Source organism: Mustela erminea, chromosome 13 (genome assembly GCF_009829155.1).
Source record: "Mustela erminea isolate mMusErm1 chromosome 13, mMusErm1.Pri, whole genome shotgun sequence".
In the NCBI taxonomy this organism is placed as follows: Eukaryota; Metazoa; Chordata; class Mammalia; order Carnivora; family Mustelidae; genus Mustela; species Mustela erminea.
Window position 1 is genome coordinate 69,912,774 of NC_045626.1, and position 27,049 is coordinate 69,939,822.

Below are 27,049 nucleotides of genomic sequence, written 5' to 3' on the forward strand. Positions count from 1 at the left end.
GCCCTGCACCCCTTCCAGAAGCCTCTTAAAAACAACTCTGATGAGACACCTGGCTGGCTTAGTCGGGAGAGCATGCAACTTTTGATAACAGGATTGAAAGTTCAAGCCCCCACATTGAGCACAGAGCCTACTTTAAAAAACATAGACCCTGATACTACTATTGAAAATCCTTCAAAGATCTCCCCTGGCTCTAGGGATGACGACCACATACTTTGAGTTCAGACTCAGCTTATCCTAACCTGAACTCACATCTCCTCTTGCCCTCTGCACTCCAGCCTCTCTGGTCTGTCAGAGTTTCCCTCAAAATGGCCTTGCTTCCAGGGCTCCTTCCATGCTAGTCCGGCCTGAACATGCCCTCCTAGTAGCCTGCCCTGGCTGCTAGTTGGTGCCCAGTTACCACCTCTGTTTCTGGTCTCAGAAATCACACTCCTCAAGGGATGCCTGGGTGGCTCAGTTGGTTAAGCCTCTGACTCAATCTCAACTCACATCTTGATCTCAGGGTTGGGGGATCAAGCCCAGTGTTGGCCTCCATGCTCAGTGCAGAGTCTGCTTGGGGTTCTCTCTCTTTCCCTCTGCTCCTCCCCCCATTTGCATGTGTGCAGGCGTTTGCACACACTCTCTCTAATAAATAAATAAAATCTTTAAAAAAAATTAAAAATCACACTCCTCAAGTGAGCTTTCCTGATGCCCAGACTAGACCAAACCCCTGATGTGGGCACTCAGAGCCTCCTTTCCTTTCCCCCATAGCCCTTCTTACACTTTGCCTCGAAGGTTTGTGTGATTATGGATTCACTAGACCTAGGGACTGGGCCTGCTTTCTTCCTATTGTATTCCCCAGACCTAGCAAGGTTAGGCAGTCAATGAATAGGAATGTAAAAGTTGAGGGAGAAGAATAAAAGGGAGAAAGTACGTGGAGTAAAGAATAGTTTGGTGTGGCTGGGATGCAGGCTCTAGGGCGATAGAGCTGGAAAGCCCAGCTGATGTCAGAATGGGACGCATGCAGATACCAGACGAAGGAATTCAGGCTTTTTGTGAACCAAGGATGTAGGCTAAGCTTCCTGAGCAGGGCAGCAGTTACGTGATCAGTTCAGTGGGGAATCAGTGGGATGACCTAGTACATTCTGAAAGCCTTTGATAACCAGTTTGAATTGATACTGGCTATGAACAAGGAATTTGGGGGCGGATTATATTTTCTGTCGATATTACTGCTCTAAGTGACACTGGAAGAGTTGCCACTCAGAGGTCATAGTGCTTTATGCGCGAGCTCATCAGGATGCAAAGGGCTGTGATCATAGGCAGCAGAGCATTTCTGCATCCTGTTTAGCAAGGAATCTAAGCAACATTTTTTTGGTTCAGTTTTTTAAAAAATAGGTGTTTACTGAAGTAAGCAAGGATTTGTGGCTGTTTGGAGCTGGAGTGGCAGATGGAACCAACTTGGAGTCTGGGGTAGAAGTATGAGTTACAACCCAGAGGCTGCTGCATGATGCCTAGACATCACACAGGCCACCTCCACACTGGGAGAGCTGAGCAGATCTCAGGTAAAGGGTCCCTGATCACTGAGTGATTAGGCTTGCAAGAGAACATACTCTCACTGGTGGGGAGGCCTTGGTGGAGATTTTAGCTTCAAAAGCCAGGCTGGGATTACTCAGTTGCTATTCCCTCTACCTCCTGAGGGACCCTAAGTTGTATTTAAGCAGGCCCATGTCCCTACCTATCACTGAGTATGCCAGAGGAAGTCAGACATGTCTCTGCCTAAGCTATAAAGAACTAATTAACCACACTTAATAGCCCATAATTTGTTATTTCTGCATTTTAGTCCCAAGATTCTCTCCTAAGTTATTACCCAGGAAGAAACATAAAACTGTATTTCATAGAAACAAAGAAAGTGAACTTTTTTTTTTTTTTTTTTTTTTTTTTGCTTTATCTCCAAAGCAGTGGGTCGTAGTTGGAAATGAGGCTCATTCCCAGAGATGGGAAAGAATGCTGCTCCAGGTTCCCCATCATTATGACACAAGTGTACAGATAGGACCAGCTACATAATCTGTGGGACCTAGTGCTAAATAAAGATGTGGGCCCCTCATTAAATACAGTAGGAATTTCAAGCCTGCAATAGAAGACCATTAAAGCAGGGGCAGGGCCCTTCTGAGCGTGGGGAGGCAGAGGCTGCTCCCACAGAATGATTTGAGCACTAGGATGATGAAGGGGCTTTGCCTAAAGGAACTCAGCAGCCTCAGTAGGGAAGGAAGTGTCAGTCAGAAAAGATCCGGTGAAAGCACGTGGCAGCCATAGGGCCACTTCTGTGAGAGTGACTGGTATGGCCAAGGACAGCATTCTCTCGGCAGTCCTGGGTCATGTTCTGCTTGGGGTTTGGATATTAGAGGGACCAAGGATCAGAAAAGAATCAGGGTGCCTTTGGACATCAGAAGGAAGGGGTGATGAATGGGTATAGAGAACACAGGGATTGAGGAGGCATGAACAGGGGGAACTTTCTAGGCATGGAACTCTCCCTGTTTGGTTTTCATTTAATCAGCCAATTTTTTTAACTGAAGTAGAATGTATCAAATTTAAGTGAATGATTCTTTCCCTTAAACTTCCTTCTCCCTTTTCTCCATCTTTGTAGGTCGTCTGGGTGGGTCACTAGTCACCCAGTTGATCAAGACAGAAACGAGGAGGGGTGCCTGGGTGGCTCAGTTGGTTAAGTGACTGCCTTCAGATCAGGTCGTGATCCTGGAGTTCCAGGATCGAGTCCCGCATCAGGCTCCCAGCTCAACGGGGAGTCTGCTTCTCTCTCTGACCTTCTCCCCTCTCATGCTCTCTCTCTCTCTTAAGTAAATAAAATCTTAAAAAAAAAAAAAAAGACAGAAACCAGGAGTCATCTTTGATTCCTCCTCCTTTATCTCAGTACCACGTACTAAGTCCCATTAGTTCTACTTGCACTGGTACCTCCTGAGCCCACACATCCACTTCTCTTCATATCCTGATGCGCTCATCTTTTCTGGCCATGACTATGACAACAACCTTTAATTAGGTTGGCCTTTTTTTTTTTAAAGATTTTGTTTATTTATTTGACAGAGAGAGATCACACGTAGGCAGAGAGGCAGGCAGAGAGAGAGGAGGAAGCAGGTTCCCTGCCAAGCAGAGAGCCCAATGCGGAGCCCAATCCCAGGACCCTGGGATCATGACCTGAGCCGAAGGCAGCGGCTTTAACCCAATGAGCCACCCAGGTGCCCCTAATTAGAATGGCTTTTAAATCATGCTGACTTGAGTTTAAGTCCTCATTCTGCCACCTGTTAACTAGGTGACCTTGAATGGGGCTCTTAAGCTTTTTGAGCCTCGGTTTCCTCATCTGAAAAATGGGGACAATATACCTAACTTAAAGGGTCATTGTCAGGACTAAATGAAATGATGCCAGTGGCTTAGCACACAGTATGTACTTGATGAATCAGCATCTTCCTTCTCTTTCCCTCATCCTTCAGGCCTCAGTTTAAACATTACTTCCTTAGGTCCCCCTCTCTTGACTTGCCACAGGCTCAGTGCAGGTTCCCAGCAATGCAACGTTCCTCTGCAACGTTCATCACACTTACCTGTCTTCTCTCAACTCTCCTTTCCATCAGGACAAGGATCCTGTTTTCTTCTGCCTAATGAGGTGCCTGACAAGGGTTAGAAACTCCCATTTTGTTATTTGACTAGAATCCTCCTACATAATCAAAGGTTCCCGGGCTTGGGGTCCCTGTGATGTTCTCAACTAATTAAGAGGTAGATGGCCATATTACGTAAACAAACAAGAGGCCAAGAGTATCCCACCAGCTTTAAGTTAAACCTGGGGCACTGGGGGTGATTCATCGTAGCAGATCCCTTCCATTAGAAATCAGCCTCGGGAGTGGATCAAGATAGCGGGAGATCCTGAGCTTACCTGCTCCCGTGGACACACCAAGGCTGCACCTGCATACGTAGCAACTCCACTGAGAATGTTCTGAAGACTAGCAGAACAGCTCTTCCACAGCTAAAGATAGAAAGAAAGCCACATGGAGAAGAGTAGGAGGGGCAAAGGCATGTTCTAGTTGGGACCCATAACCCTGGTACAGTGACTCACTAGTGGGAGGGATATCACAGGCACAGAGATCATCCCTCAGAAGTGAGGGGTTCAAACCCTGCCCCCTCATCAGGCACCTCGAGCTATGGAGATCTGCACTGGGAAGAGGAACCCACATAACATCTGGCTTTAAAAAAATCAGTGGTATGTAACTTCAGGAGCTCTGAAAATCAGCAGGGCTGATCAGGAGAACTGGAGGGCTGTGGGAAAGTGAGAGTCCACTTTTAAAGGGCCCATGTACAAGCTCACTTGCCCTGAGACTCAGCACAGAGGCAGCAGTTTAAAAAGTGCCTGTGTCATATGGGAAGGAGATTTATTAACTAATTTATTTTAATTGTTTATTTTAGGGTCACCTAAGTGGCTCAGTTGGTTAAGCATCTGCCTCAGGCTCAGGTCATTATCTTGGAGCCCTGGGATCAAGCCCCAAGTCAGGCTCCCTGCTTAGTGGGGAGCTTGCTTCTTCTTCTCCCTTGGCCCCTCCCCCCTGCTCATGTTCAAATAAATAAAAAATTTTTAAAAAGAAATTTTTTATTTTAAGTAAACTCTACACCACACATGGGGCTCCAACCCACAGCCTTCAGATCAAGAGTCTTGTGCCCTATGACTAACTAATTTTAGGGTGAGGGCATGGGCTAAAGGGGCAAGGATCTGTAGGGGCTTTCTCTGAGAATGGAAGCACTGGCAGGCACCCCATTTCTTTCCGTCCCTCTGTCTAGCTGGCCTAATGCTAGACAGATCCACTAGAGGGGAATCCACAGCAGATTAGATAGTGCAGAAGAATGCATCAGCAATCTGGAAGACAGGGTAGTAGATGTCATCCAAGCTGAATGGCCAAAAGAAAAAAATATATATATATTTTTTAAGATTTTACTTAGGGGCAGCATGCAGAGGGAGAGGGAGAGAGAGAACCTCCATCAGACTCTGCTCTGAGCACAGAACCCAATGTGGGACTTGGTCTCAAGACCCTGAGATCATGACCTGAGGCAAAATCAAGAGTCTGACTGTAGTTGCTGAATATGAAGTGTTTCATGTTGGGAACCTCCTGGTTGGAGATGGCCAGGAGTTTCTGTCACCCCTGGAAAGACCTGATCTATTTCTCTCTTCTCTCTGGTTTGGCAGAGTAGACATGCTATTGCCTTCAAGCATGGTCCAGACAAGGATTCCTGCCGCCTCCCACTTTGGACTACACTGGAAAGCTGGTAAGGTGTGGCGAGTCTGTCAGAGTAGGCATTCAGTGTCACTTGCAGAGCCACTAGGCTGTAAAACATGGTTTTCTTCATGGAACAACAGCCTTGTGGGTTGATTGGACAAACATCCCCATAAGTGAGAAATTAAAGGAGAGTACAGTGGTCAAGACCACACCCTAAATAAGCAGCTAAGGGGGCTAGGACACAAGTCCCACAGTCTCTGGGTCTGGGCCACCTAGGGCTCCACACACATCACCAGACCGTGTCTTCTTCAGGCTAAGAGCTGTCTTGACCCTTCATGGAGTTGGTGTCTACTGCCAACAGATTTGTCTCTGTGCGAGAGGTCGAAGGCTTACAGTTGAGTGAGGGAGCGCCTCCTAAGAAATTTAGTACATTTTAAAGAGTAGCTAATTCCTTCTTGCAACATGGACTACTTTGTGTGAAATGTAATGTGGTTCTGTATTTTGGAAATGAATAGTCCTGTGTAAATTCAGTGCAATAGCTCTAGTACTTCAAGGGTCCCTTTGGAATTGCTCCTGCGCCTTCTCTGCTCTGATTCAGGCCTTTTATCCTGCACATGGCCTCTCACTGTTCTTCCCACTCCTTCATCCTCCTAGCACCCACTCCCAGCTGGCTCTGACCAAGGAGAAGCTGGGTAAGAATGTGGGCTCTAGAGACAGAGAGCCGGAACTCAAACCATGGTTCTGCTACTTATTTGCTGTGTAACCTTGGGCCAGGGCCTTAACAGCAGTGCAGGCTCTGTTGTCAAATTTTCTTTTCTTTTCTAATTTATTTGAGAGACAGAGCACAAGCTGGGAGGAGAGACAGAGGGAGAGGAAAAAGCAAACTCCCACTGAGCAGGGAGCCTGACGTGGGGCTCAGTCCCAGGACCCTGGAATCATGACCTGAGACAAAGGCAGATAGATGCCCAACTGACTGAGCCACCCTGGCACTGCCTTATTTTCAAATGAGGATAGAGTAGTATTGACCTACCAGGTTGATAGAATTAAGTGTGTTAGTTAATTCAAGTAGTTAAACAGTGTCTGACCCATAATAAATCTTATATCATCTTTTTCAGTTCTCTGTTCAGAAACCCCAAATAGTTAAAGAATTGAGACCAGTGTTTAACCGAAAATAGACTTCCTTGGCCTCTTTTTACAAGTACTTCCTCATTTGCTAAACTGTGCGCTCCAACTCAGTTCCCCAAACCTGCCCTCCTGCCTCGGCTCATGCTGACCTAGTATTGCCATGAGTTGACATCACTGCTGCCCCTTCAGGGCAGGTTCTCTGGTCAGATGTGCTGATGGGCTTTCTTATTCCTTTAAGCCGTATCTATGTAGGCCTTCAGAGTTGTAGAGGAAAGCTAAAGTCAGAACACGTGAAAAGTATTCTCCGAACAACTGAGCATATAAAAAATTACTTTCCACTTAGACATTGCTAAACAATAAAAATTCAGCTGAGTAACTTCAGAGATCAAATTGGCTTTGATTCAGTGACTCCTTAGTTGGGCAGGTCATGAATTTACATAGGACCATCCAGCAGCAGAAAGGCGCTCTGAAGGGCTGTACAAAATGCAGGGTTCTTAAAAGGAAAAATGGGATGGGAAAGGGGAATGGTTAGTAAGGAATGCATTGTTTCCGGAAGATGGCCTTTCTCCCAGGATCAGAGGGGGCTATATCAAGTGGATTCTCTCACCAGTACTGACTAGGTAATTCCATGATGACTGGTTAAAGGTTCTGCCTGGGGAGCTGAAGGTGCAGTTCAGGTAGCAAGCCAGGATGTGCGGACGTGGGGCTTTGCACAGCTGACTTCATTTGGGGCCTGTTGTCTCTTTTTAAGCATCCCCCTGCTTACCACCCTCCCCGCACCGCATCCCCCCCATCTCATACTTAAGATTGTGAGATGTTGTAAATTTCTGACGTTGACAGTACAATGAAATGGTGCCAGAGTACAATTTAAGTTTTAAAATGTACAATGTCATAAAGTCACAGAGTATTGGTGGGAAACTGCTCAAATGACTACAGTCACGCAAATAAGGGGCTGAGGGTCAGGTCCATTAAGAAAGGAAGAGCTTCGTGGAACCAGAGAGGTGCTTCAGGGGGGCAATTTGAGTAATGAAATAAGAGAGGCTTCGAGAGAAACTGAGGAAGCCGCTAACTTTTGCAAAAATGACTGCCCCACGGAAATGGTATCCTGTTGTGCAATCGTGTAATTTTAGGAGGGAAATACGTATAAAATAATTTTGTTCTAAGAACTAGCCCATAGTTGCAGTTGCACTTTGAGACCTACTAGTTTTAGTAGTAGTTTCGTTTTCCAGGAATTTCCAGTCAAACCTTTTCCACTGTTCATTATGTGTAACTCTAGTCTCCATTTTAAGTAGGTTGACTCAGAGGCTTTTTCAAGCCTCAGTTCTTTTTGGATAATGAACACCCTTTAACTTAACTTTTATCTGCCCCATCTTCCCTAACAGACGGCACACTCCTAGGGCAAACAGCGTCAAGACAGAAATGCCATGTCACCACCTCTTAGGGTGATGGGGGCGGTTATGTGTGTGTGAATCACCAGTGAAGCCTGTGCCAACCCACGGCCCTCAATTACTTGTTAAGTGAATGAGTCCTGGTGTATCCAGAGCTGTTGAAAGCAAAGACCTGCAGTGAGGGGCCAGCAAGGAGGAGTGACTAGGTGATCCCAGATAGCCAGGCCCTTGTCCTCAGCTCTGTCTGGGCTTTTCAGGCATTGGCAGAGTTCTCTAAAAGCCTGGAGTGCTCTGCAGTGTAGGGCTGGGTGGAGGTCGTGGGAGAGACAAGGGTGATCAGTTAAGGAGAGGCAGATGCCCCTGCTGCCACTCCTCTGGCTTCCCCCCGAGTAGCAGACGGAAGCTCTATGAGGTGGCGCTGGATGCTCTGGTTTATTCCTGCCTGGTATGGTTCAGAACTTAAGATTAAGCTTCATAGCCAGACTGCATGGCGGAGTGTTTCCCAGTCCCAGGGAACGTGTCTGCAAAGACGTTAACTTCTTACTTGGGAGCGGAGGAGGAAGGGCAGAGTGGCACCAGTGTTCACGCCAGCTCCGGACACTGACCGGTTAGGTCCCCCAGACCGAGCAGAGGACAGAGCAGAGGACAAGCCCGGTGCTGGAGGCTGTTTGCAGAGGTGTGAGCGCCGGCTGGGGGTTGCCTTGTGGTAAAGTGTACTTTGAGAAGGAATGCTCTGGGGCAGGGACCGGAGCACATGGCTAGTCCTCAGGGACATATGAGCACAGTGGGGGGGGGGGGGGGCGTGTGGCAAGAGGAGCCTCTGAGGCAGCACCTGGTTTATCATTCAGATGAAAGAATCGCACCTGAGGTGCCAGAGCACAGAGGTCATGTCCCAAGAGTTGACAGTAAGAGTGGGAGCTGCCCCAGCGAAGACGGTGTGCTAGCTGGTCGTGGCACCTCCACGGCGATTTGAATGAACCACCAGTCTAGGGCCTGACCTTCCACATGGCAAGGTGTAGTAGGGCAACCATTTACAGTGAACGCTAATCTGGTTTAAGTTGGGTGACAGAGCCTTAAATACGTTCAGCTAGCTTGGGCTTCTTTGGCACAAGAGATGGCCAGGGTGGAGGGATGGGGATCATATGAACCCAAGGTCTTTTGCTTCGTTTTCCAACCTTGGGCTCTAGGGTCCTCACGGAGGTTTTCTTACTAGATAGCGCACACAACCTGGGCCCAGGCCTCTGCCTCAGAGATCTGCACGGCAGAGGTTAAAGGCCACCTGCTTCTGCCTCCCCTGCTCCTCAGCCTGGACAGCTGGTCTCTGTCTTTAGTCAGGAACCTCAGCAAAGTGAGGCCATGTCAGTCTCCACAGGGCTCAGGAGTTCTTAGGTGCCCCCTCAACCCCAACAAATGGTTTCTTTCTCTCGGGCCCCCTTCCATTGCTTTTACGCAATTTTAAAAGCATCAGAGCCCCTGCATCCATAAGAATATTTTAACCCTTTAATAAAATACATGTATGAACTTTAAAGTCTTTGAGTAGTGATAGTTTTACAATACATTGCAAATGTCAGATCAGAATGCTTCAAGGTCAGAATTTTACCTCCGTAAGGTGGAAGACCCAGGGTGGGGCCGGTTGTCTCCTAGTCTCAATACATGGTGCAACAGAACGTCTGCCAGACATGCAGTGTCTGCCAGCAGCCAGAGATAGAAATGCCATCTCATCCCATGAACAGTGGGGAGGGGAACATTTACTAAGCAACCACCTTCTACCGGTTCTTCTGGCAAAGCGCTGTGCTCTAGACGAGGAAATGGCTCAGCTCCCCACCCGCCCACAAGGGAGCTCAGCTGGTGCTGCAGGGCTGGAATTCCAAACCCAGATCTGTGGTCTCAGAAACTCAGGTTCTCTCCACCAAACTAGTGGTTTTGAAACTGGCTTTTGTGGCAGCGCTTCAGGGGTTCTCTGCAAACACTTCAAATAGCTGAGATGGTAAAAATCGTCGCTTATGTGCACACATGAGTTTACACTGCCTGAGACGTCACTGTGAGGCCTCCACAGCCGCCCTTGAGTAGGCCTGAGGGCTGAGACGGAGGGCGCTAGCCTGGTGGTGGATCGCCAGGCCCAGCTGCTGCTCAGTGCTAGTGGCTCTCATTGTAATTTGAGGGCTTATTTATAACCCCTAGGTGTTTCTTACTACTGATGTAGCGAGGATAAGGATTGAAAGTAGGTGTTGAGTATTCTTCTATTAACTTCTGTTAATCCTTTTTTCCAAGCATCTACTTCACTTCTGTCAATAACCAGAGATTGCAGACAAGCTGTGACTGTTAACATTTGTAGCCACTCACCTATTATATGATTTTTTGCTCTAAAGCAAATTCAGAAATAAATTGGAGGCAGAGACCATTCACGACTAACCCATTTGCAGTAGTAAAAATGCCCCCCCCAGTCCTGCTGATTTAAGACAGTGTTATTACTTCAACTTAGACAATTCATGCTAATAACACATATTTGAAAGGTTAAAGACAATGATTATAGTATCAAAACCTTTTTTTCTTTTTAGATTTATTTATTTATTTGACAGACGGAGATCACAAGTAGGCAAAGAGGCAGGCAGAGAGAGAGGAGGAAGCAGGCTCCCTGCAGAACAGAGAGCCCGACGCGGGGCTCGATCCCAGGACCCTGGGATCATGACCTGCGCCGAAGGCAAAGGCCTTAACCCACTGAGCCACCCAAGCGCCCCTAGTATCAAAACCTTTTGATTTGGCTTGGGAGGAAGAGGAGGGCTCATTCTTTAAGCCTTTTGGTAGCATTTACTAAGCTCTTCTCTAAGATTTCTAGCTCAGAGGCAGGTTACCGTAGCCACTTATCTAAGGTTGTCTTCTGGAAGCCCAGGAGCACTGGCAGGTGGTGGAGGTGGAGTTGGGAGAGAAAGTTTCTTCCTCAGATTTTGCTGTTAATTCATTGACAGTCTTGGGTAAGTCTTTGTGGCTCCCTGAGGCTGTTTCCCTCACAAAAAAACAGAGGAGTTTGGATAAAATCAAATCATTTTCAGACTTTTATTTTAAGCACCAAAACCTTTCTTCAAATCGTATCTTACTTGGAAGTATAATACTGAATGGGCATGGCGACTCCCTCCCCACAAAATAGCATGAAAACCACGAAACCAGATCATTGAAACCAGATCATCTAAGATCCCTTCCACGTCTAATCGTCAGGATTTCAAGTCCCCTGCCTCTGACTCACAAACGCTGGGCTCAGCCGCCCCTTCCCGGCCAGGCCCCTCCCTCTCCCAGAGGGACCAAGGAGCTGAACTGACTCATCCCAGCACCCAGTATGCTGCTGGTCACCGCACTGACTAAAGAACCACTGTGACAACCAGAATCCAGGGGCCGAACAACTGTTTGTGGGTGAAGAGGACACGTTTATTTCATTTACATGGTCACTAAGGCTACAGCAGAATCAACGGTGTTACAATAGGCAAGCACTACTGTCTGTGGCAACACACAGCGTTTCTTAAACAGCATCCAAGCCTCACAGGTTATGTTTGCATTAAAAAAAAAAACAAAAAAACAAAAAAAAAAAACCTTATGAACCAATAGGGAAGCAGTTAAAGGCCAATTTTAAATGCCAATGTAAAACAACTTTCAACTTGAAAATACAATTGAAATGCAACCACTAGGAGCGCTGTAAGAAAAGGTGACCCAACTCAGGTAGAAAGACAAGATAGGAAGTGGTAAATAAAATACAATAGCCACATTTAAAAACCTTGTGATTCCCATAGGGAGTGGGGGTGGGGAGAGACTCCTTTCCTTCAAGCCTCTGAACATGGGCCTTGCTCAGGAGAGGGCTGTTCTGCAGGGGAGGCAGCTGGTACCTGTGCAGACTGTGCAGCAGGTGAACGCTGCACACAGGAGAGGAAGCGTCAGAGTGGTTTCCTACTATGGACGGCAGGCCTTGTGTTTTAAGAGGCAAAAGCATAGGAGGGTCACCTCTTACTGCCAGAAGCCTCTCACACATTCTAGGCCGGCCCTGGAGACACCAGGTCGGTAACCTCGACTTAAAACAAATGCTCTTAGAAAACGTGACTAGAAATTAAATAGCTGGGATTCTTGCCATGTTATTCCAAACTCCGAATGGATAATCAGTCACTGCTCCGTGACTTAGGGTCCATTTTTAACTGTGCTGTTAGCCTTTCCTTGGTGAACTCACTTGGGCAGGTGCAGCTGCAGCCTTGGGGACGGGTCGCTTGAACAGGCACTCGCTAAATGAAATCCTGCAAGAGCACCTTCAAATCAGCCCTAAGAGATGGGGAGAGGCCAGGGCTAGAGTTAACTTCAACAAATATGGAATCTAATCTCCTAGCTTCACGCACAGCAGCCCGAAGTGTATCGGCTGTCTCAAGAGCCTGTAATCTTACTCTAGGGTATATTCTTGATTCCCATTTCAATATATTCGATAGCTGCATATTGTCTAACAGATCTCCCAGCGCCATGTTTTTCGTTTTCCTTCAGATCTGCCACAGTACCTTTCTAAGTCCTAGAATATGCTTTGTTAACATAGGAATCCACAGTAAGAATATTAGCAAAATAATTCAAAAAATTTTCTGTACTTCCTCACTAGAAAAATCCCAGTGGATTAAGGCAGCCCTTTCATTTTTTAGACTCGGATTAAGGCCAAAGTAAAGAAAGAAGGTAAATATTGAGAAAGTGCCAGGATCAAGTTCAGAGATGAGGAGGACATCCTGGCCAATCACTGTTAGTACCTCACTGCTTCACACCAAGTGCCGCCTCGTGGGGGCCTGAAGAAAGCTGGCATGGCCCTTGGCCAACCACCGTTCTCTGCACACAGACCTCTCCCATAGCAGCTCCCGGCCTCAGCCCCACACTGTGCAGGTCTCACCAGCACGCTGGCTTTCATCTTCACCTCCCCCCAGCAGCTCCCCACCTGTAGGCTCCAGCCAGCCTTGCTGGGTTTTCCTCATGTTTTAACTGGCCAAGGTCTAAACCATCAGACCTTAGGAACAGGAGCAGTGTGTGGACACACGGTGGCTGGAACACACTCATTTTTACAAACTGGTCTGAATGTGGTCTGGCCTCCCTGCTAGCAGGTGAAGGGGCACCTTCTCCCAAACAGGCCATTGTCAAACACCTGCTGGATGGCACATGCAGCTGAGCTCCCCTCTTCAGGTACTTTACACAAGCTAGGCAGAGTGTGCATCCAGAAAGTGACCGTGGAAAAGCCTGTCCTGGAGTTGAGGCCCTGAGGGAGGCTCTGAGCAGGTCACTCTTTAGAGCCTGGCCAACCCACCAGAGATGGTGGGCACTACTCAGGACAAACCTCTAGGGAGGAAGCGCATGATGTAGTTCTCCCACAGACCTGTGTGGTGGAAGGGTGCCCCAGGGTGACGCAGGGAAAGAAAATCCACCTCTGAGAAGAGCAAGAACTAGTCAAGAAGTGACCATTACTATGGTCTTGCCTGCTTGGCTGGTTCTGCAGGTCTACAGAGCAGAGGTTGGGCGCTCGGTGTGGAGGGAGGATGACCTGCAGTCAGGCACATGATCCAGTCACACCCATGTCAGCTTCTACTCCGGGGGTCTCTCGGCCCACCCACTCGCTCTCATCCAAGCACAGGAAGCAGCACTTTCTGGACACCTCCCCCTGCCTCAACATCTCCCCATGCAGGGCTCCCTGCAAATGCCACTGTGGGCTTAAGGGGCCAGAGCACCGGCTACTGGGGGGGCATGGCTAGAAGCCAGAGGTAGTTTACTGTATTTACTACTGATGCTCAGTTCTTTGGATGAGGAACACCACCCCACCCCCACCCCCACCCCCGCCGATTGTTAAGATGCCTGATTGCTTTGCCTTTTTAGCTTGAGAGAGAGGTTAGGGGCAAAACCATGAAGGAAAGGTGTTCCAGTGCTTGGGCACTGTGGAGCACATGCTTGCCAAGGTCCAGAGTAGAACAGAAACCTGTAGTTCCCTTCTCCAAAGTTCAGCTTCCCGGCAGCACCTTGAACTGCTGCTGTGTAAGAGGGAAAAGGGATGAAGAGGGAATAAACCACAGGGCAAACAATTAGAATGTGTTAGCAAATGCTACCATGCGGAACACTAAACTTTATTCACTTTATTTATATATTTAACAGTTCTAAAGTATTTACTTCCTGCTTTGACAAAAAATGAAAAATATAGGAGCACTGACTGACTCCTCTTTAGGAGAAAAGGGTTATATGTACAGCTACGGAGAGTTACGGTTCCTCCTTTACATACAAAGAAAAATATTAATAAAAAAGTGCTTCATTGATCGAAAAGGGCTAAGAGCTGCAAGCATTTATTCACACTGTACATCAGACCCAAGAAACCCGTATCATAACCTCTTGGCACCTGTCACTAGGAACTGCACAATCTTTAATTAGACTGACTTCTCCCCACCTGCACGGCCAGACCATACAGAGTGTGGAGAAGAACTACACCCTGTTTCACTAAAGTCAGACTCTGAGCTACCTGCGGCCACTAGGAAGTCAAGAGACTCATTCTGATGCTCTTGGCTTTGCCTGGACTGACAGCTCCAGGGGAGGCTCTGAGCCACCTCGTAACCACACCCAGGCACACACAGGAGCCACCTTCCTGAGACACAACTTCCCTTGGCCAGGGAATTGCTTCTGAAGGGTCAGAGAGTTCCCTGGCCTCATCCCCATCTGCTCACCACGATCCGCCATTACCAGTTAGCAGCTTTTAGCAGAGCCAAGCATGGCCCTTACCCAAGAGGGAGGGCAGGCACAAAACATGGATGCCAAGATTACAAAGCACAAACCTTCCCCACACTCACTCTACCACAAATATTCTTGATTTAAGGCTCTTTTTGGACCACACCAAACTTACTGAGGAAAGGTGCCCCAAATCTCCTAAGGGCTGTGTCACAAATTTCCTAAAGAACCCTGCAGAGTCACCAAGTGTCCCCTCACTGCTGGCCAGCAGCACAGGAGCAGGGCAGGGGGATCGCTGGGCCATTCCCACTGCCCCAAAAAGGGAAGGGAAGGAGGAGGAAGGCTGATTGTATAGGACATGCTCCCTTTTCCAGAGGCTTGCACTCTAAAAGGCTGATTCTGCCCCTTAAGGGGGGAGATCCATGATTTGTTTGGTTTGGGAATGGGGAATTTTTGGAACCCTGAGTCTGGATTTCCCTGTGCTGGTCAAGGGAGAGAGATTGTTTGGGGGACCAGGCCCCAGAAGAGGCTTCCAGGTGTGCCCAGGCTCAGGGCAGGCTTTGGCCTTGGCCACAGCAGCAGGACACCGCACTCTGGCCAGTATGCACTCTTATGCCTGAGGGTGGGAAGTACTACACAGCCTGGCCGAGAGGCCTACTCATGACAGTGAAGGGAGCCCTAGACCATCCAGGGTCAAGTTAAAAACAGAATCCCATGCAAGAGAGAACATGCCACCCCCATTCCCAGTCCCTCTCACTCGCTTCAGAGAAACAAACACCTTCCTTCCCTGAAAGAGGGCCTGGAAGGGTTCCATTTACTCTGTGTCCCTCCCTCAAATGCCAATCCCATTTATCTCTGAGGTCGGACAGGCCCAGCTCCTCTCAAGAGAGAGATGGCACTTGGGGCAGTGCTCCGAGGGAATATGCTTTCAGCCTCCTCAGCAGCAAAGGTTTTTCTAATCAGCTCTAATGTGGCAGTAGCACGAGAAATGGTCACAAACATCAGCCCTGGCTTGCTTCCCCCCACTCACTCATCCTGGGCCTCCACTCCTGACTCTGACCAGCCTCCTCCCATCCTGAGGAACCAAGCCAACCTTCAGCATCACAGGACAGCAGGCGGCTCAACAGTTTACATGGGGCCTGGTAACCTCTGGTCTTTCATTTAAAAAAAAAAAAAAAATTTAAGACAACCAGGGGACTTCTTTCTTTTTTGGAGGCAGAAGATGCAAAAGGAGGGAGGAGGGACAACAGGAAAGAAAAATCGATCTACAATCCAGTGGTACATCCCAAATTTCTGTCACTCTGCGCAGGTGGTTCCATGCCCCCATTCCAAAGTGCACGGGCCTCTCGGTCTGTCCAGGCTGTGTGGGCCTGTCAGAGGAACAGCAGCTTGGCCTCTGCCCGCCCCAGGTCACTGAGCTTCAGTTTGAAGTGGCAGCAATGGGCTTATCCAGTTCAAGGTCAATGCTGGAGCTTGTGGGATGAAGGCTGCTATAGCAAGACTTGCACACTCGACTGGGTTCAAAGAGCTGCTGGCTGGGAACTGGAACCTTCTGATTACAACAACTGGAGCAGAACACATTCCCACAATTCCTTGAGATGGGAAGAAGAAAACAAAACACAGTTAGTTTCGGTCGCAGGTATTGTGTGAGGAAACCAACTTCAGAAGACAGAACTTGGTTGTGGTAATTCGAATGTGCTGGAGACTCCTCCAAGACTGAGCTGTTTCATTTTCTAGCCCAGGAAAAGCCAGGGTGGGGGTGGGGGTGAGGGGTGGGGGGCAGGAAGTCCCTGCCTAGTATAGCTGCACAGCACTGTGACTTTAGGGCCAAGGACACCTGGCTGTCTCACCATATGGCTCAAGGTTACAGGTGCACAGGGGGGATGCTGCTCAAGAGAGATCCAGGAGAACAAAAGGGCCCCACGCAGCAGTAGGTTCTAGAACACTGGCTAAGTCCTGGCCCAAAAAACCCAGTGAGCCATACCCACTTGGGCAATGGCCTCTGTGTAGCTCGTGGTCACAGAGAGACCAGAGTCCAATGGAACTACCTCCGAGCCCTTTAGAGAAGACCAAACTACCTAGCCAAACTGGGGTGGGGTGAGGAGCCTTGTCCAACAGGCTACATCCCCAGAGGCTCGGAGGCAGCAACATGAAGAACAGACTGCTGCCATCTAGGACTGCCCTGCTGCCAGCATGCAAAGCCAGAAGACAAGCAACACATGCTCAAGGTGAAAGGACAAGAGAGCACAGATGAACACACGTGCACAAACACCCCCCCTTATTAGATAGGTGTCAGTCAATTACAGCTCACTCCCCTGCCCCCATGCATTTACCAGGAACTATCAGAGCTCCACCCGAAGGCCAGACTGTACTCAGGCCCCAGGGCTCCCCTCTCTTCCACTTGAAAGCCCAGCTCTGACGTGTCCATGAAGCAAAGGTGCCCACAACCAAACAACTGTCCTTTAGAGCTAAGAGGAAAAGGAACTGGTAGAGAAGTTTCCGCTCACCTTACAACCCCACTCTGCTAGGCCCCGAAGTACAATTCAATCTCAATAAACCCAAGAATGGGAGACTTCAAGGAGCCTGACATAGCCCACCAAAGACGTGGGGAAAGCAGCTGAAGGGAAATGCTCCCCCTTAGCCAGCATCACTCACTACCTTTTCATTTATGCTCCTCAGAATATAAACCCACAGAATGTAAACTAAGGACCACCTGGGCACAGAGGAGAGAATACTAAATACCCTCTGGGGACCAAACAACAACAACAACAACAACAAGACCCACAAAAGGAAAGGCTAGACATGGGTCAATGGAAGGACAGAACTAAAACAAACACACATAACTTCATCTTCTAGAACGCAGTAAGAACCTCATGTTTCAGAAAAGCATGAATCAGCAAGAACCTGTGGTTTCACAGGAAAATTACCTAAATGTATTTCTGAACATATGCATTTATTTAATATACCTGCTGGAGTTCATCTTGATATGAATCTGACCAACTAAGCTTTCCTATCTGGCTTTTTTCAGGGGATCCTGACAGACCCCAAGTGGAACGCTCCACTAAAGTCTTCCCTGATAAAACAGTTCTCTGGAAAGACCACCTCTGTTCAGTCCTGGTCTCTTTGTTTAAAAAAAAAAAAAAAAAAAATTGGAGCAGCAATGCTGTCTGACTCAGATATCATGAAGCATCATTCTAGGATCCCACTGAATGACTAACCCAAAGAAAATAGCTCTGAAAACCCAACTGGCTCTGCCCCAAGAGCAGCCCCTGCTGAAGCCCAGCTTCTAAGTCACAAGCAGGACGGCTCCGCTGACCTGTGTGGCCAGGAGGGGAGCACATGGCTGCAGTCTGACTCAACCCTAACTGTCTCCCCAGTTGGCTGCTCTGGTTACCCCCCAAGCCCACCTGCCTGCCTGCCTGCCTGCCTGTGCTCCCAGCCCCAGGCTTCATCCCAGTGAGTGCAGAGAGGGGGAAATGGCAGCGTTAGTGTGAAGTTATTGTAGATGTGCAGACATCACAGACAGGTTGTTGCAAATGCTCACCACGTTTGATCAACACGGTCAGTGTCCCTGCAAGGAGGGGAGAGAGAGCTCAGAGGAGAAGCCAACCAAAGACATACGGGCTTGAGGTGCATGGTAGGGAGATAAACGATCCTGAAGCATCATTACTAGACAAAGAGGTGGTTCCATTTCTACCTGGGTTCTCTCCTATGGATGAGCTATGTCAGGATTCAGATAAACTTCCTACCCCATGAACACTGCACAGTCAGTCACCACCCTTGTTGGGGCAAAGCATTCCTAGCAGCTAACTACCCCAACCAAGAAGAAAGAAGTCGGGAGCCTTAAGGATTGAAGACTATGTCTCCTCAGCTGTCCCTACCAGTCCCCACAGCTACGTCTCCTCACTACTACCACAAGACAAGTTTGGGGTCAGGGAGCAGGATAAGGAGTAGGAAAATGAAGTTCCCTGCCCACAGCAGGAAAATTTTTCTTGCTCAGGGCAGCCATGTTGAATGGGAAGAACTGGAATACGTAATGGTAGTCTGGGTGGCGGCTGTTGCTCTGCTAATCCAGGAAGCAAAACAGAACAAAAGGGGACATCATTTGCACATTTTAAAATTTAGTCATGATCACTCTGAATTGGAAAAAAACCAAAACAACAAATGCAAAAACCAATTTCAGAGGCACAAAAGATGAGCTGGAGTCCTGTAGACCCCAGGTTCTGCCTCAGAGGGGACACTGCCAGCCAGACGCCTGCATCTCTCCAAGGTGCAAGCTCTGTGGGTCAAACCTCAGCCTCCAAACCCTGGCCCACCCCACCCCCACCACACACCCAAACGGCACCTGCAGTGGTGCTTCCTGCTGGCGAGCCAGAAGGCGCTGTCACACGCATAGCAGTGGGCAGCCAGATGGTCAGGTAGCCAACGGGTCATCTGTAAAACAGGTGGGGCCAGGTTAGTGACTGGAGATGGGCCATCGAGCTGGAGCCAGCAGAGCCATGCTGGGGGCAGCAAGAGTCACAAGGACCATACTGGCTCCAGCGGCACCAGCCCAGCAGGCTGATGTCAGCAGTACAAGAAAGGCGTCCAAATCGTTTCCCTAGCGGGGACTCCAAACTCCCCTGAGATAAAGTATCAGGGTGGCAGCACCCTGGGTCACCGTAAGACTGGGCAAGGATCCAGTTCAGAGAGGCAAGGAGGAGAGAGGACCAGACTGCTGGGTCTCCCTGACTCAGAAATTCTTGGCTCGATGGGGATTCACAGAGGCTCAAGGCTAAGTGTGCTATGAGGTTATTCCTTGGCCAGGGGCACGGGACAGGGATGGGGGTGGAGAAGAACCGTAAAACAGTTGCATGGACGGTACTCAGAACAGGGGCTGAGCCTGTACCTCCGTGTCCTGTTTATCCACCTGCTCCCAGCTGGCTTCAGAGAAAATCTCTGTGCTGCAGCGAGACAAACAGTTCTGATCCAGATTGCTTTCCGAGTCGGGGATTGAAGTCTGTTGGCAAACAAACAGAGCTGAACAGAATGAACCTGGCTCCTCCCAGAAGAAAGGGCTTAGTAAAGAAGGGAGCACTGGGGACTTCGGGTGGGCCTGAGTATTAAGGGCTGCCAAATCTGTTGGCACCTCAGCCATCAAGAAATGGGTTGAGCAGGTGCAGAGACAGGGCTAAACTCAGGTGGAAGAGAGATGCACAGGTCTAAGGCTGTGTGCAGTGACTGCAGGGGAAGGATAGGCCTTGGGATCCAGGAAGTGACCGGGGTGGCGTGTGAACTCTGAGTCAGCTGCTCCAGTGAGTCTGTTACTCCAACCCTGCCACTTACATCTGTGTGTTGAAACTGAGTGCTTTGGGCATGTCCTCCTTTCTCTGAAGGACTCTTTGGGAAAATGAGAAACCATCATTAGTATGAAGGAAATACTGAGAAGTCAGTTTGAATTGAAAGTCATTGGATGAGCCCGCCTTTAGTGTACGCTGACTGCTTCAGAGCCAGGCTCCCTCCTGTACTTGAACGTATCAAGTCAGACCCAGCCTGTGAGGAGAGCACCTCCCTGAGAGCCTCCCTTCACGTAGCCACCACCCCCCACTTCCAGTCACCAGGCACCATCAGTGCTAACTCCTCCACAGTGCCAGAAACCAATTCCGTCTCCCCATTTCTACTGCTATCACCTGCCACATGGCAAGTACAAACATTTGTTAATTAAACTACAGCTGAGGGGAGGGGGAGGCAGGGGAGCTCACAGTTTACTAGCTACTGGGGTAGGACAGGCATCATAATTTGACAGAAATATCTGACATTGCCCTACTAATGAACCCAGGAGTTCATGCCTTTTCTTAAAACATGATCCTCTCTCCAAAGAGATCTGACCAGCCACATACTGAGTGCTGTCTTCCTTATTCTAACTGCCTGAACAGGACCCCTGTGGCAAGCAAGCAAGGCAGGAAAGAACAACAGGCTGACTGCCATTCACGGCTGATGCTGATCTCCAGCCTCTCAAAAGAACTACTCTGGACCTTTCCAGTTCTTCTAGAAATCTGTACCAATTACTGTGCACAGGGCACAAAGAGCACCCAGCCTCAGTGTGCCCTCTCCTAGGGCAGCTATGGAGGCACTGTGGTCTACTCACCACTTCATCCCCAAAGTCCCCATTGAAGCGGAGGGAGCCAGTCAGGTACTGGCTCTCCAGGCGACTCCTCAGCTCCTGTACTTGTTTCTTCAAGGTCTCCACTTCCTGCTGATGGCCTGACTCAATCTGACGCAGGCGCTGCTGGATAGTGTCCGTGTACACAGGCATGCCATCATCGTCCAGGTGGCTGCGGGAAGGCTGGTCAGGGCTGCCCGTTGTAGATGGCCTCCCCAAGTGGCTGTGCAGCCACTTGTGGTGCAAGTTCCTCGAGTGTAAGTGGGCAGAGCCGCAGCTTGTAGCAGACAGCTGGCGGCTCAGTGAGTCCTTGCTCTTGCCAGCCTCGCCATTGGTGCAGTGCCCGTTGGGGGTGGCATGCTTCTGGAGAGTGCTAAGCCCTGGGGGCTGCTCTAAAGCCTTATTTTCAGTCTCTGGGGCACCATTGCACACAAGCCCCTCTTTACATTCGGCTAAAGGCAAGGCACAAGGAGAATGTGTTGGGCTGTGGGTGCTGCCAGGGGAAGTCCTATGTACCACAGATGCCACCTGGGGCCTCTCAGCTAGGCTCTTCCCCGAAGGCCGGGGCTCCATGGTCTGAGGAAGCATGTGCTTGTCACTGAACCAGCCACTGTTTACCAGGCAAGGTGTATGATGGCCTTCGGGCCCACTTTCTGACTTGACTTGATCTTCTGTTAACATGTCCATTGAACTGTCTGTATTTGGTCCTCTGGCCTCAAATGGGACTTGGGAGGGCAGCAGAGAACTTGACTGTGAGGTACCATAGCCATCTTTTGCATCTACTGGGACTGGAAGAAAAGCTTCCTCCCTACCCTCTGTGGTAGCTCCTATTTGGGGCTGTTCCATAGGGACCTCCTGGGCATCCTCTCGCTCGAGGGACTCCGGGAGAAAACTGGGGAGAACACTGTGCCTACCCTGCTGCTCAGGAATATCCTGGGAGAACACAGAAAGGCCAGTGTCTAGACGGTTCACCAGAGCAGCATCACCCAGTTCTGGTTCTTGAGGAAAGATAATTGGTGAGCCCTCGAGGGTCTTTGCCCTGATCTGCTTTTCTAAGACAGCCTCCTCTTCGACCTCCTGCATCTCAATGCTCCCCCTATGGGGAGGTTCCTCTACCCCACTCTCCTCTTTGGTGGCCTCTTGCAAAATGTTCTCCATCTGCCCCTCAGCCACTCCAGCCGCGACAGACAGCTCAGCACCGCCCAGCACTTTGGTGGGCTTTCCCAGGCTGTCAGGATCGAGAGGCTCCTCCCCAGGACCAGCTAGGCTGCTCAGTTCCAGTGAGCGCCGGTGCTCCTGCCACTTCTCGTTCAGACTTGGGTCACTGCTGCGCCGGCTGGCCAGAGGCACTGTGTTGTCACAAGCTGTAGTCAGATTGTCAAATGATCTAGTCTTTGGTAGCCTAAACAAAAGGAGTTTGAGGGAAATGAGAATCTGAGGCTGTTCAGAGGAAAGTAGCAGACAACTGGTTTTAACAGGCAGTTGTTTCATAACTGGGTCCACTGTAGCTCCTCAAGGAGCCATGGCATCTCCCAAGTGTGGCTCAGACTGACAGGCAAAAAGCCCCAGGATTGGCCCTTCTTCTAGTCTGCAAATCTCCTCTCAACCTACCCGACTAGCCCCACCCCACCCCACCCCGTGTCCCTACAAATAAACAAATAGCAAATGCTGTATTTAAAAAAACATCATGATACTGCTCTGTTTCTCCACTAGTGGCAAAGGAAAGTAGCACTGCTGGTTTTCTATTACAATATTTTAAATTAACATGTTGTTTAGCAGTCTGAATTCAGTAAAGTGGCAAAGCCAAACTTTGTATCATCTGACAGCATTTGCCTTTCAACCCCAACAAGACAAATGACAGCAGAAAGGCAAGAGCACAGAGCAGTGGCTGAAACTCAAGCCAGAGGGTCACAAGGAACCTAGAGGTTTGCACATTAACTGAGAAATGGCTTGTTGCATGCAGCCGAGCAATACAGTGACAGGGCCCAGTGCCCTTCAGGAAATGAGACTCTCATGGCCTCAAAGCCTGAAACCCTTATAACCTGCCCTGAGAAAACTTCAGAGATCTAGGTGAGACATGTGGAGCTGGACGCCATGATCTCTGACCATGCCTGTGTGTGCACAACACAGAAGTACACCCATGAGGGATTGGAGGCTCAGCATCAAACCCGGGCTCACCGGCTCAGGGGCGGATCATCAGGGCTGGTGCCGGGGGCTGGGTACGGTGCACAGCTGTCGTCCACGGGGGTGGATGGGGATGGACAGGGCAGGTACACTGCACTCCACAGCATCAGGTTACGCACGTGACACACAGGGTACAGCACCTGACAGGAAAGCAGAGGGGATACAGGTTTAAACAAATCCAGAAATGAGGGTCAAAAAGTCACCAAGCTGTAATCCAAAAGGTGTGTACCAGCTGCATTTCCCACCTGAGGGCCTCCTGTAGGCATGAAAATCTAAAGGATTTTTAAAAATCTATTTCTCATTAATTACTTCTTAGGTCCCCTTTATTGAATGACCTACTTTCATATCAGCTTGGTTTTAGTTGCTTTTACTACATATGAAAGTGAGTCATTTCACTAAATGGAACTATGTTTCCTTGCACAAAAACGGTGGCTTCCGAAAACACCATCAAACCTGTTGTATAGGATCACTTAAATTAATTATGGGAAAAGAAGGGAATTTTCTTCCTATACTGTGACTTCCCCAGCAGGCACAGTGAAGAAAAGAGAGAAGCAGTTAGTGTAAATCTTTCCTTTGACTACTTAAATGTAGTGAGAAGCATGTTAACAGTCTAGTGAAGCAATACAACCTCTCATGAAGCTTCCTTTTGACTTCTTTAGATTTAAGATGCATTCTGACAAAAGGAATATCACCATGTATCAACACAGATGTGTGTGCCTCCTTTCCTCTGCTTAACTGAAGGTGCTCCTTTGCAGAAAAAAGTCTACCAGCTCTCCATGTGAGCAGAAAATCACATGGACACACATGCTAGTGTCAAACACACTTCTGCTCTCAGAGACAGGAGCTGCAGTGCGTATCATCACCTGATGGCACTGGAATGGTGCCAGGGGCCTGGTGGCAGCTCCTAAGCTATCATGGGCACCCAGGGGACAACTAGGTTCCCCTTCCATTTGTTAGACCGAACATGTCAAGAGTGAGTTAAGCTCTAAAAGAGGTGTCAAAAAAGATTCATGTCTGGAGTGGCAAAACAGAGATGGGTATTAAATCAAACCACCCTAAGCAAAAAGGGGTTAGAAGCAGATCAGAGCAGCACCAGGAAACAAGCCTTCCTCGGGACAGATGGAAGAAACAGAGAAAACAAGTTTGCTTGAGAAAACAGAGATGCCTCTTAGAAAACAGTCACTACCGAAAATGGCTCCCATATGTCACCACCCCCAAATTCCTTCTGCTGATCAGAGAGGAAAGGCTGAAGGATACATACGGCTTCCGACTGAGAGGAATACAGTAGGTTTTTGAAAGCCTTGTTGCCTGCCCGAAGCAACGACCACACAGAACACGTCCGCTCCTGAGTATGCTTTTCCCCTCTCTCCTTGGCATTGTTGCACAGGAATGTTCCAAACAGGCAGGAATAGGTATGTTGCACCAGTTTCACCTATGGGAGTCCAAAATCAAGCAACAGGGTATATGTCTCTGGGGGAAGGGTAGCCCCGCTGAGCCCCCATTCCCCAACATCCCTGAGAGCACCTCAGAATTCACACTCCGTAAGGATGGGGAAACCAAGGAAGCCACGGAAGAGCTGCCTCCTCGTACCACCAACCCCAACCACTAGCATTCCTGATTCAAAAGAGCAAAGACAGATCGCTGGCACCCCACTCCTCTTGGCCTCCCTGCAACCAGTTTGAGAAGTCCCGAGTTAATAGCCACACTCCAGAGCGACAGATCATTATCACTCGGGTACAAGAGCAGGTCAGTGTGCAACACAAGTCTGAACTGAAAGCACATTTCTAAACAGCTTTTCACTCAACAAATCATCCTGAGCATCTGACACACCCCAGACATTTCTAGGGGTACTGGGTAGGTGACGACTCTCAGAAAGCTCTCCTGCCCTGAAAGAGCTGATTCTAACTGTGGGGGAGAGGTGACCACTGCTGTGGACCACAGTAAGGCAGGGTGAGAGGGATAGGGCACACACAGGGCAGCAGGAGAAAGAAGTGAGAGAGCAAGTTAAGAGGGTATCTGAGGGGGAAATGCTCCAAGCAGAGGCCAACAGCCAGCAGCCAGCACAAAGGTGTTGAGGTGAGCGCATGGTTGCAATTTCTAAGAACAGAAGGCGGCCAGTGTCACTGAAAGACACTGCACAAGGAGGGCAATGGCAGGAAATGAATCTAGAGAGGTAAGCTCTAGGACAGCTCTGCAGGCCATTTTAAGGACTGGCTTTTACTGTGTGAAATGGAAATAATTGGAGGTTCTTGAGCAGAGGAATGACATGGTCTCAGTTATGTTTTAGAAGGACTGCCCCTAGATCCCTCTAGGAGCCAATCAGTTAAGCAGCCGGCTCTTGATTTTGGCTCAGGTCATAGTGTCAGGTGGTAAGATCAAGCCCCACATCAGGCTCTGTGCTCAGCAGGGGATCTGCTTCAGATTCTCTCCCTCTCTCTGCCCCTCCCCCTGCTTGTGTGCTTTCTCTAAAATAAATGAATGGATAAATCTTTAAAATAAAGAAAAAAGAAAGATCCCTCTAGTTGCTGGGTTGACTCTCCAGAATTAAGGCAGGAGATGGTGATAACTTTGGACCAGTGTAGGAATAGTAGAGACAGCAAGAAGTAATCAGGTTTTAGATAAATTTTGGAAGCAAAGCTGCAGATCTGCTGACAGACTGAACATGGAGTATGAAAGGGGGAGGAGGAGAGTTGGGCAGGCCATATGAGTTTCTGCCCGAAGTAAATGGAAGGACTGAGTTGCCCCCTGATGGGGGCGAAGACTTCTGGAAGATCAGATTTTGGGTGGGAAGATGTGGAACTCAAGAACCAAGCTTTGAACAGGTTAAGTGTGAAATACCATTAAGACATCCATGTGAAGATACTGAGCAGTCACAGTTGGGTATGCGAGTCTGGAGTTAACAGTGGAGAGATCTGAGCTGAAGACATAATTATAAATGTAGGAATCATGGATAGCAATCAGAGCCATCGAGGCTGGAGGAAATCCCCAGAGAGGCAGTGAGATACAGAAGCACCTTTGCGACTGAGTGCTGGAGCATTCCAACATTCAGTACTGGGAAGATATGAAGGAACTAGCACAGGAGACAAAAAGGACCAGCTAGTGAGGCAGAGAAGAAATAAGGCAGTTTGTACTGGCAGTCAACTGAAGAAAGGGTTTCAAGAAAGGTGTTACTAAAACAGTGCCAAAGAGTAAACTGAAGAGAGTCAAAGAAACGAAACTCCAGGTATAAAATAAGTCAGTCCTGGAGATGTAATGTACAGGATGGTGAATATAGTTAATACTCTACTGCGTATCTGAAAATTGCTAAGAGTAGGTCTTAAAAGTTCTCACAAGAAAAAAAATTTGTGTGGCAATGGATGTTAATTATTGTGAGTATTTCACAATATACACAAATATAGAATTATGTTATATACCTGAAACTAGTATTATATTGTCAATTATACCTGAATTTAAAAACAAACAAACAAACTTCTTAGCAAGATGAAGACAGAGAGCTGATCACTGGATTAGCAACATGAAAGCCACAGCTCTGCTAAAGTGGTTGGGGGAACACCTGAACCTGACTGGGTTTAAGAGAATGGGAAAAAAGGAATTTGAGACAGTAAATGCAGAAGACTTGAGCTCTGCTGTGAAGAAATGAGATACAGGAAATAATTAATAGCTGGCAAGAGATGCAAAGCTGAGAAAGGGTTTTCAGGGGATGGGAGGTACTACGCCACGTCTGAGTACTAACGGCAACGATGTGGTAGAGAGGGAAATACGCCAATGCAAAATGCAGAGGAGAGAAATGCTGGCACCATGCAGCTGAGGAGAGGACAAGCAATGGAAGGCAGTGCAGCAGTGGATGGAGAGGCTGGAAGAGGGCAAAGATAGTGAGTCCTCTGTCAAAGGAAAGGGTGCAGTGAGTGTGGGACACAAGCCAGGGTCCAGGGTGGGGGGAACGGGACAGTAAGGAGATTGGCAGATGGACTGGAGGGAGCCGAGGATATTCTATTATTTCTCTTTTATTTTTAAAAATCTCTACACCCATCGGGAGGCTCGAACTTACAACCCAGAGATCAAGTGTCAAATGCTTCACGTATAAAAAAACTCAAAGACTTTATGCAAACCTAACACATCTATATTCATTGAATAAACACATACTTCTTACTGTTTTTAATTAGAACTGGGAGAAAGAATGGCCCTTATTAAATTCTAAAAAGAATTCATAGTTTCATGTGAAAACAAACCCACTAACATTTGCATTGATACCCCCATAATTTTAG

The 27,049-nt window shown here is 48.5% G+C and overlaps 1 protein-coding gene and 1 long non-coding RNA gene across 14 annotated transcripts in view; one reads left to right on the plus strand and one right to left on the minus strand.

Annotated features, from left to right (window-relative positions):
- Positions 1-27,049, plus strand: part of LOC116571418 — a 101,805-nt gene that overhangs the window by 62,642 nt on the left and 12,114 nt on the right. For 3 of the 5 annotated variants that reach the window (XR_004277873.1, XR_004277875.1, XR_004277876.1), the window contains exon 2: positions 5,213-5,292. This is a non-coding gene — a long non-coding RNA (uncharacterized LOC116571418). Of the gene's footprint in view, positions 1-1,356; positions 1,539-5,212; positions 5,293-27,049 lie in introns of all 5 variants that reach the window. The other 2 variants (XR_004277874.1, XR_004277877.1) reach the window with 2 other exon arrangements.
- MTMR3 (myotubularin related protein 3) overlaps positions 11,303-27,049 on the minus strand; it is a 143,710-nt gene continuing 127,963 nt past the window's right edge. For 2 of the 9 annotated variants that reach the window (XM_032309268.1, XM_032309267.1), the window contains 8 exons: positions 24,046-24,216; positions 22,779-22,924; positions 20,586-22,002; positions 19,784-19,837; positions 19,347-19,457; positions 18,804-18,892; positions 18,003-18,029; positions 11,303-16,050 (listed from right to left, as the gene is read on the minus strand). In XM_032309268.1, the coding sequence (XP_032165159.1) occupies positions 15,879-16,050; positions 18,003-18,029; positions 18,804-18,892; positions 19,347-19,457; positions 19,784-19,837; positions 20,586-22,002; positions 22,779-22,924; positions 24,046-24,216 (2,187 nt within the window). In that variant the 3' untranslated portion in view covers positions 11,303-15,878. The remainder of the gene's footprint in view (positions 16,051-18,002; positions 18,030-18,803; positions 18,893-19,346; positions 19,458-19,783; positions 19,838-20,585; positions 22,003-22,778; positions 22,925-24,045; positions 24,217-27,049) is intronic. The other 7 variants (XM_032309269.1, XM_032309270.1, XM_032309273.1 and 4 more) reach the window with 4 other exon arrangements.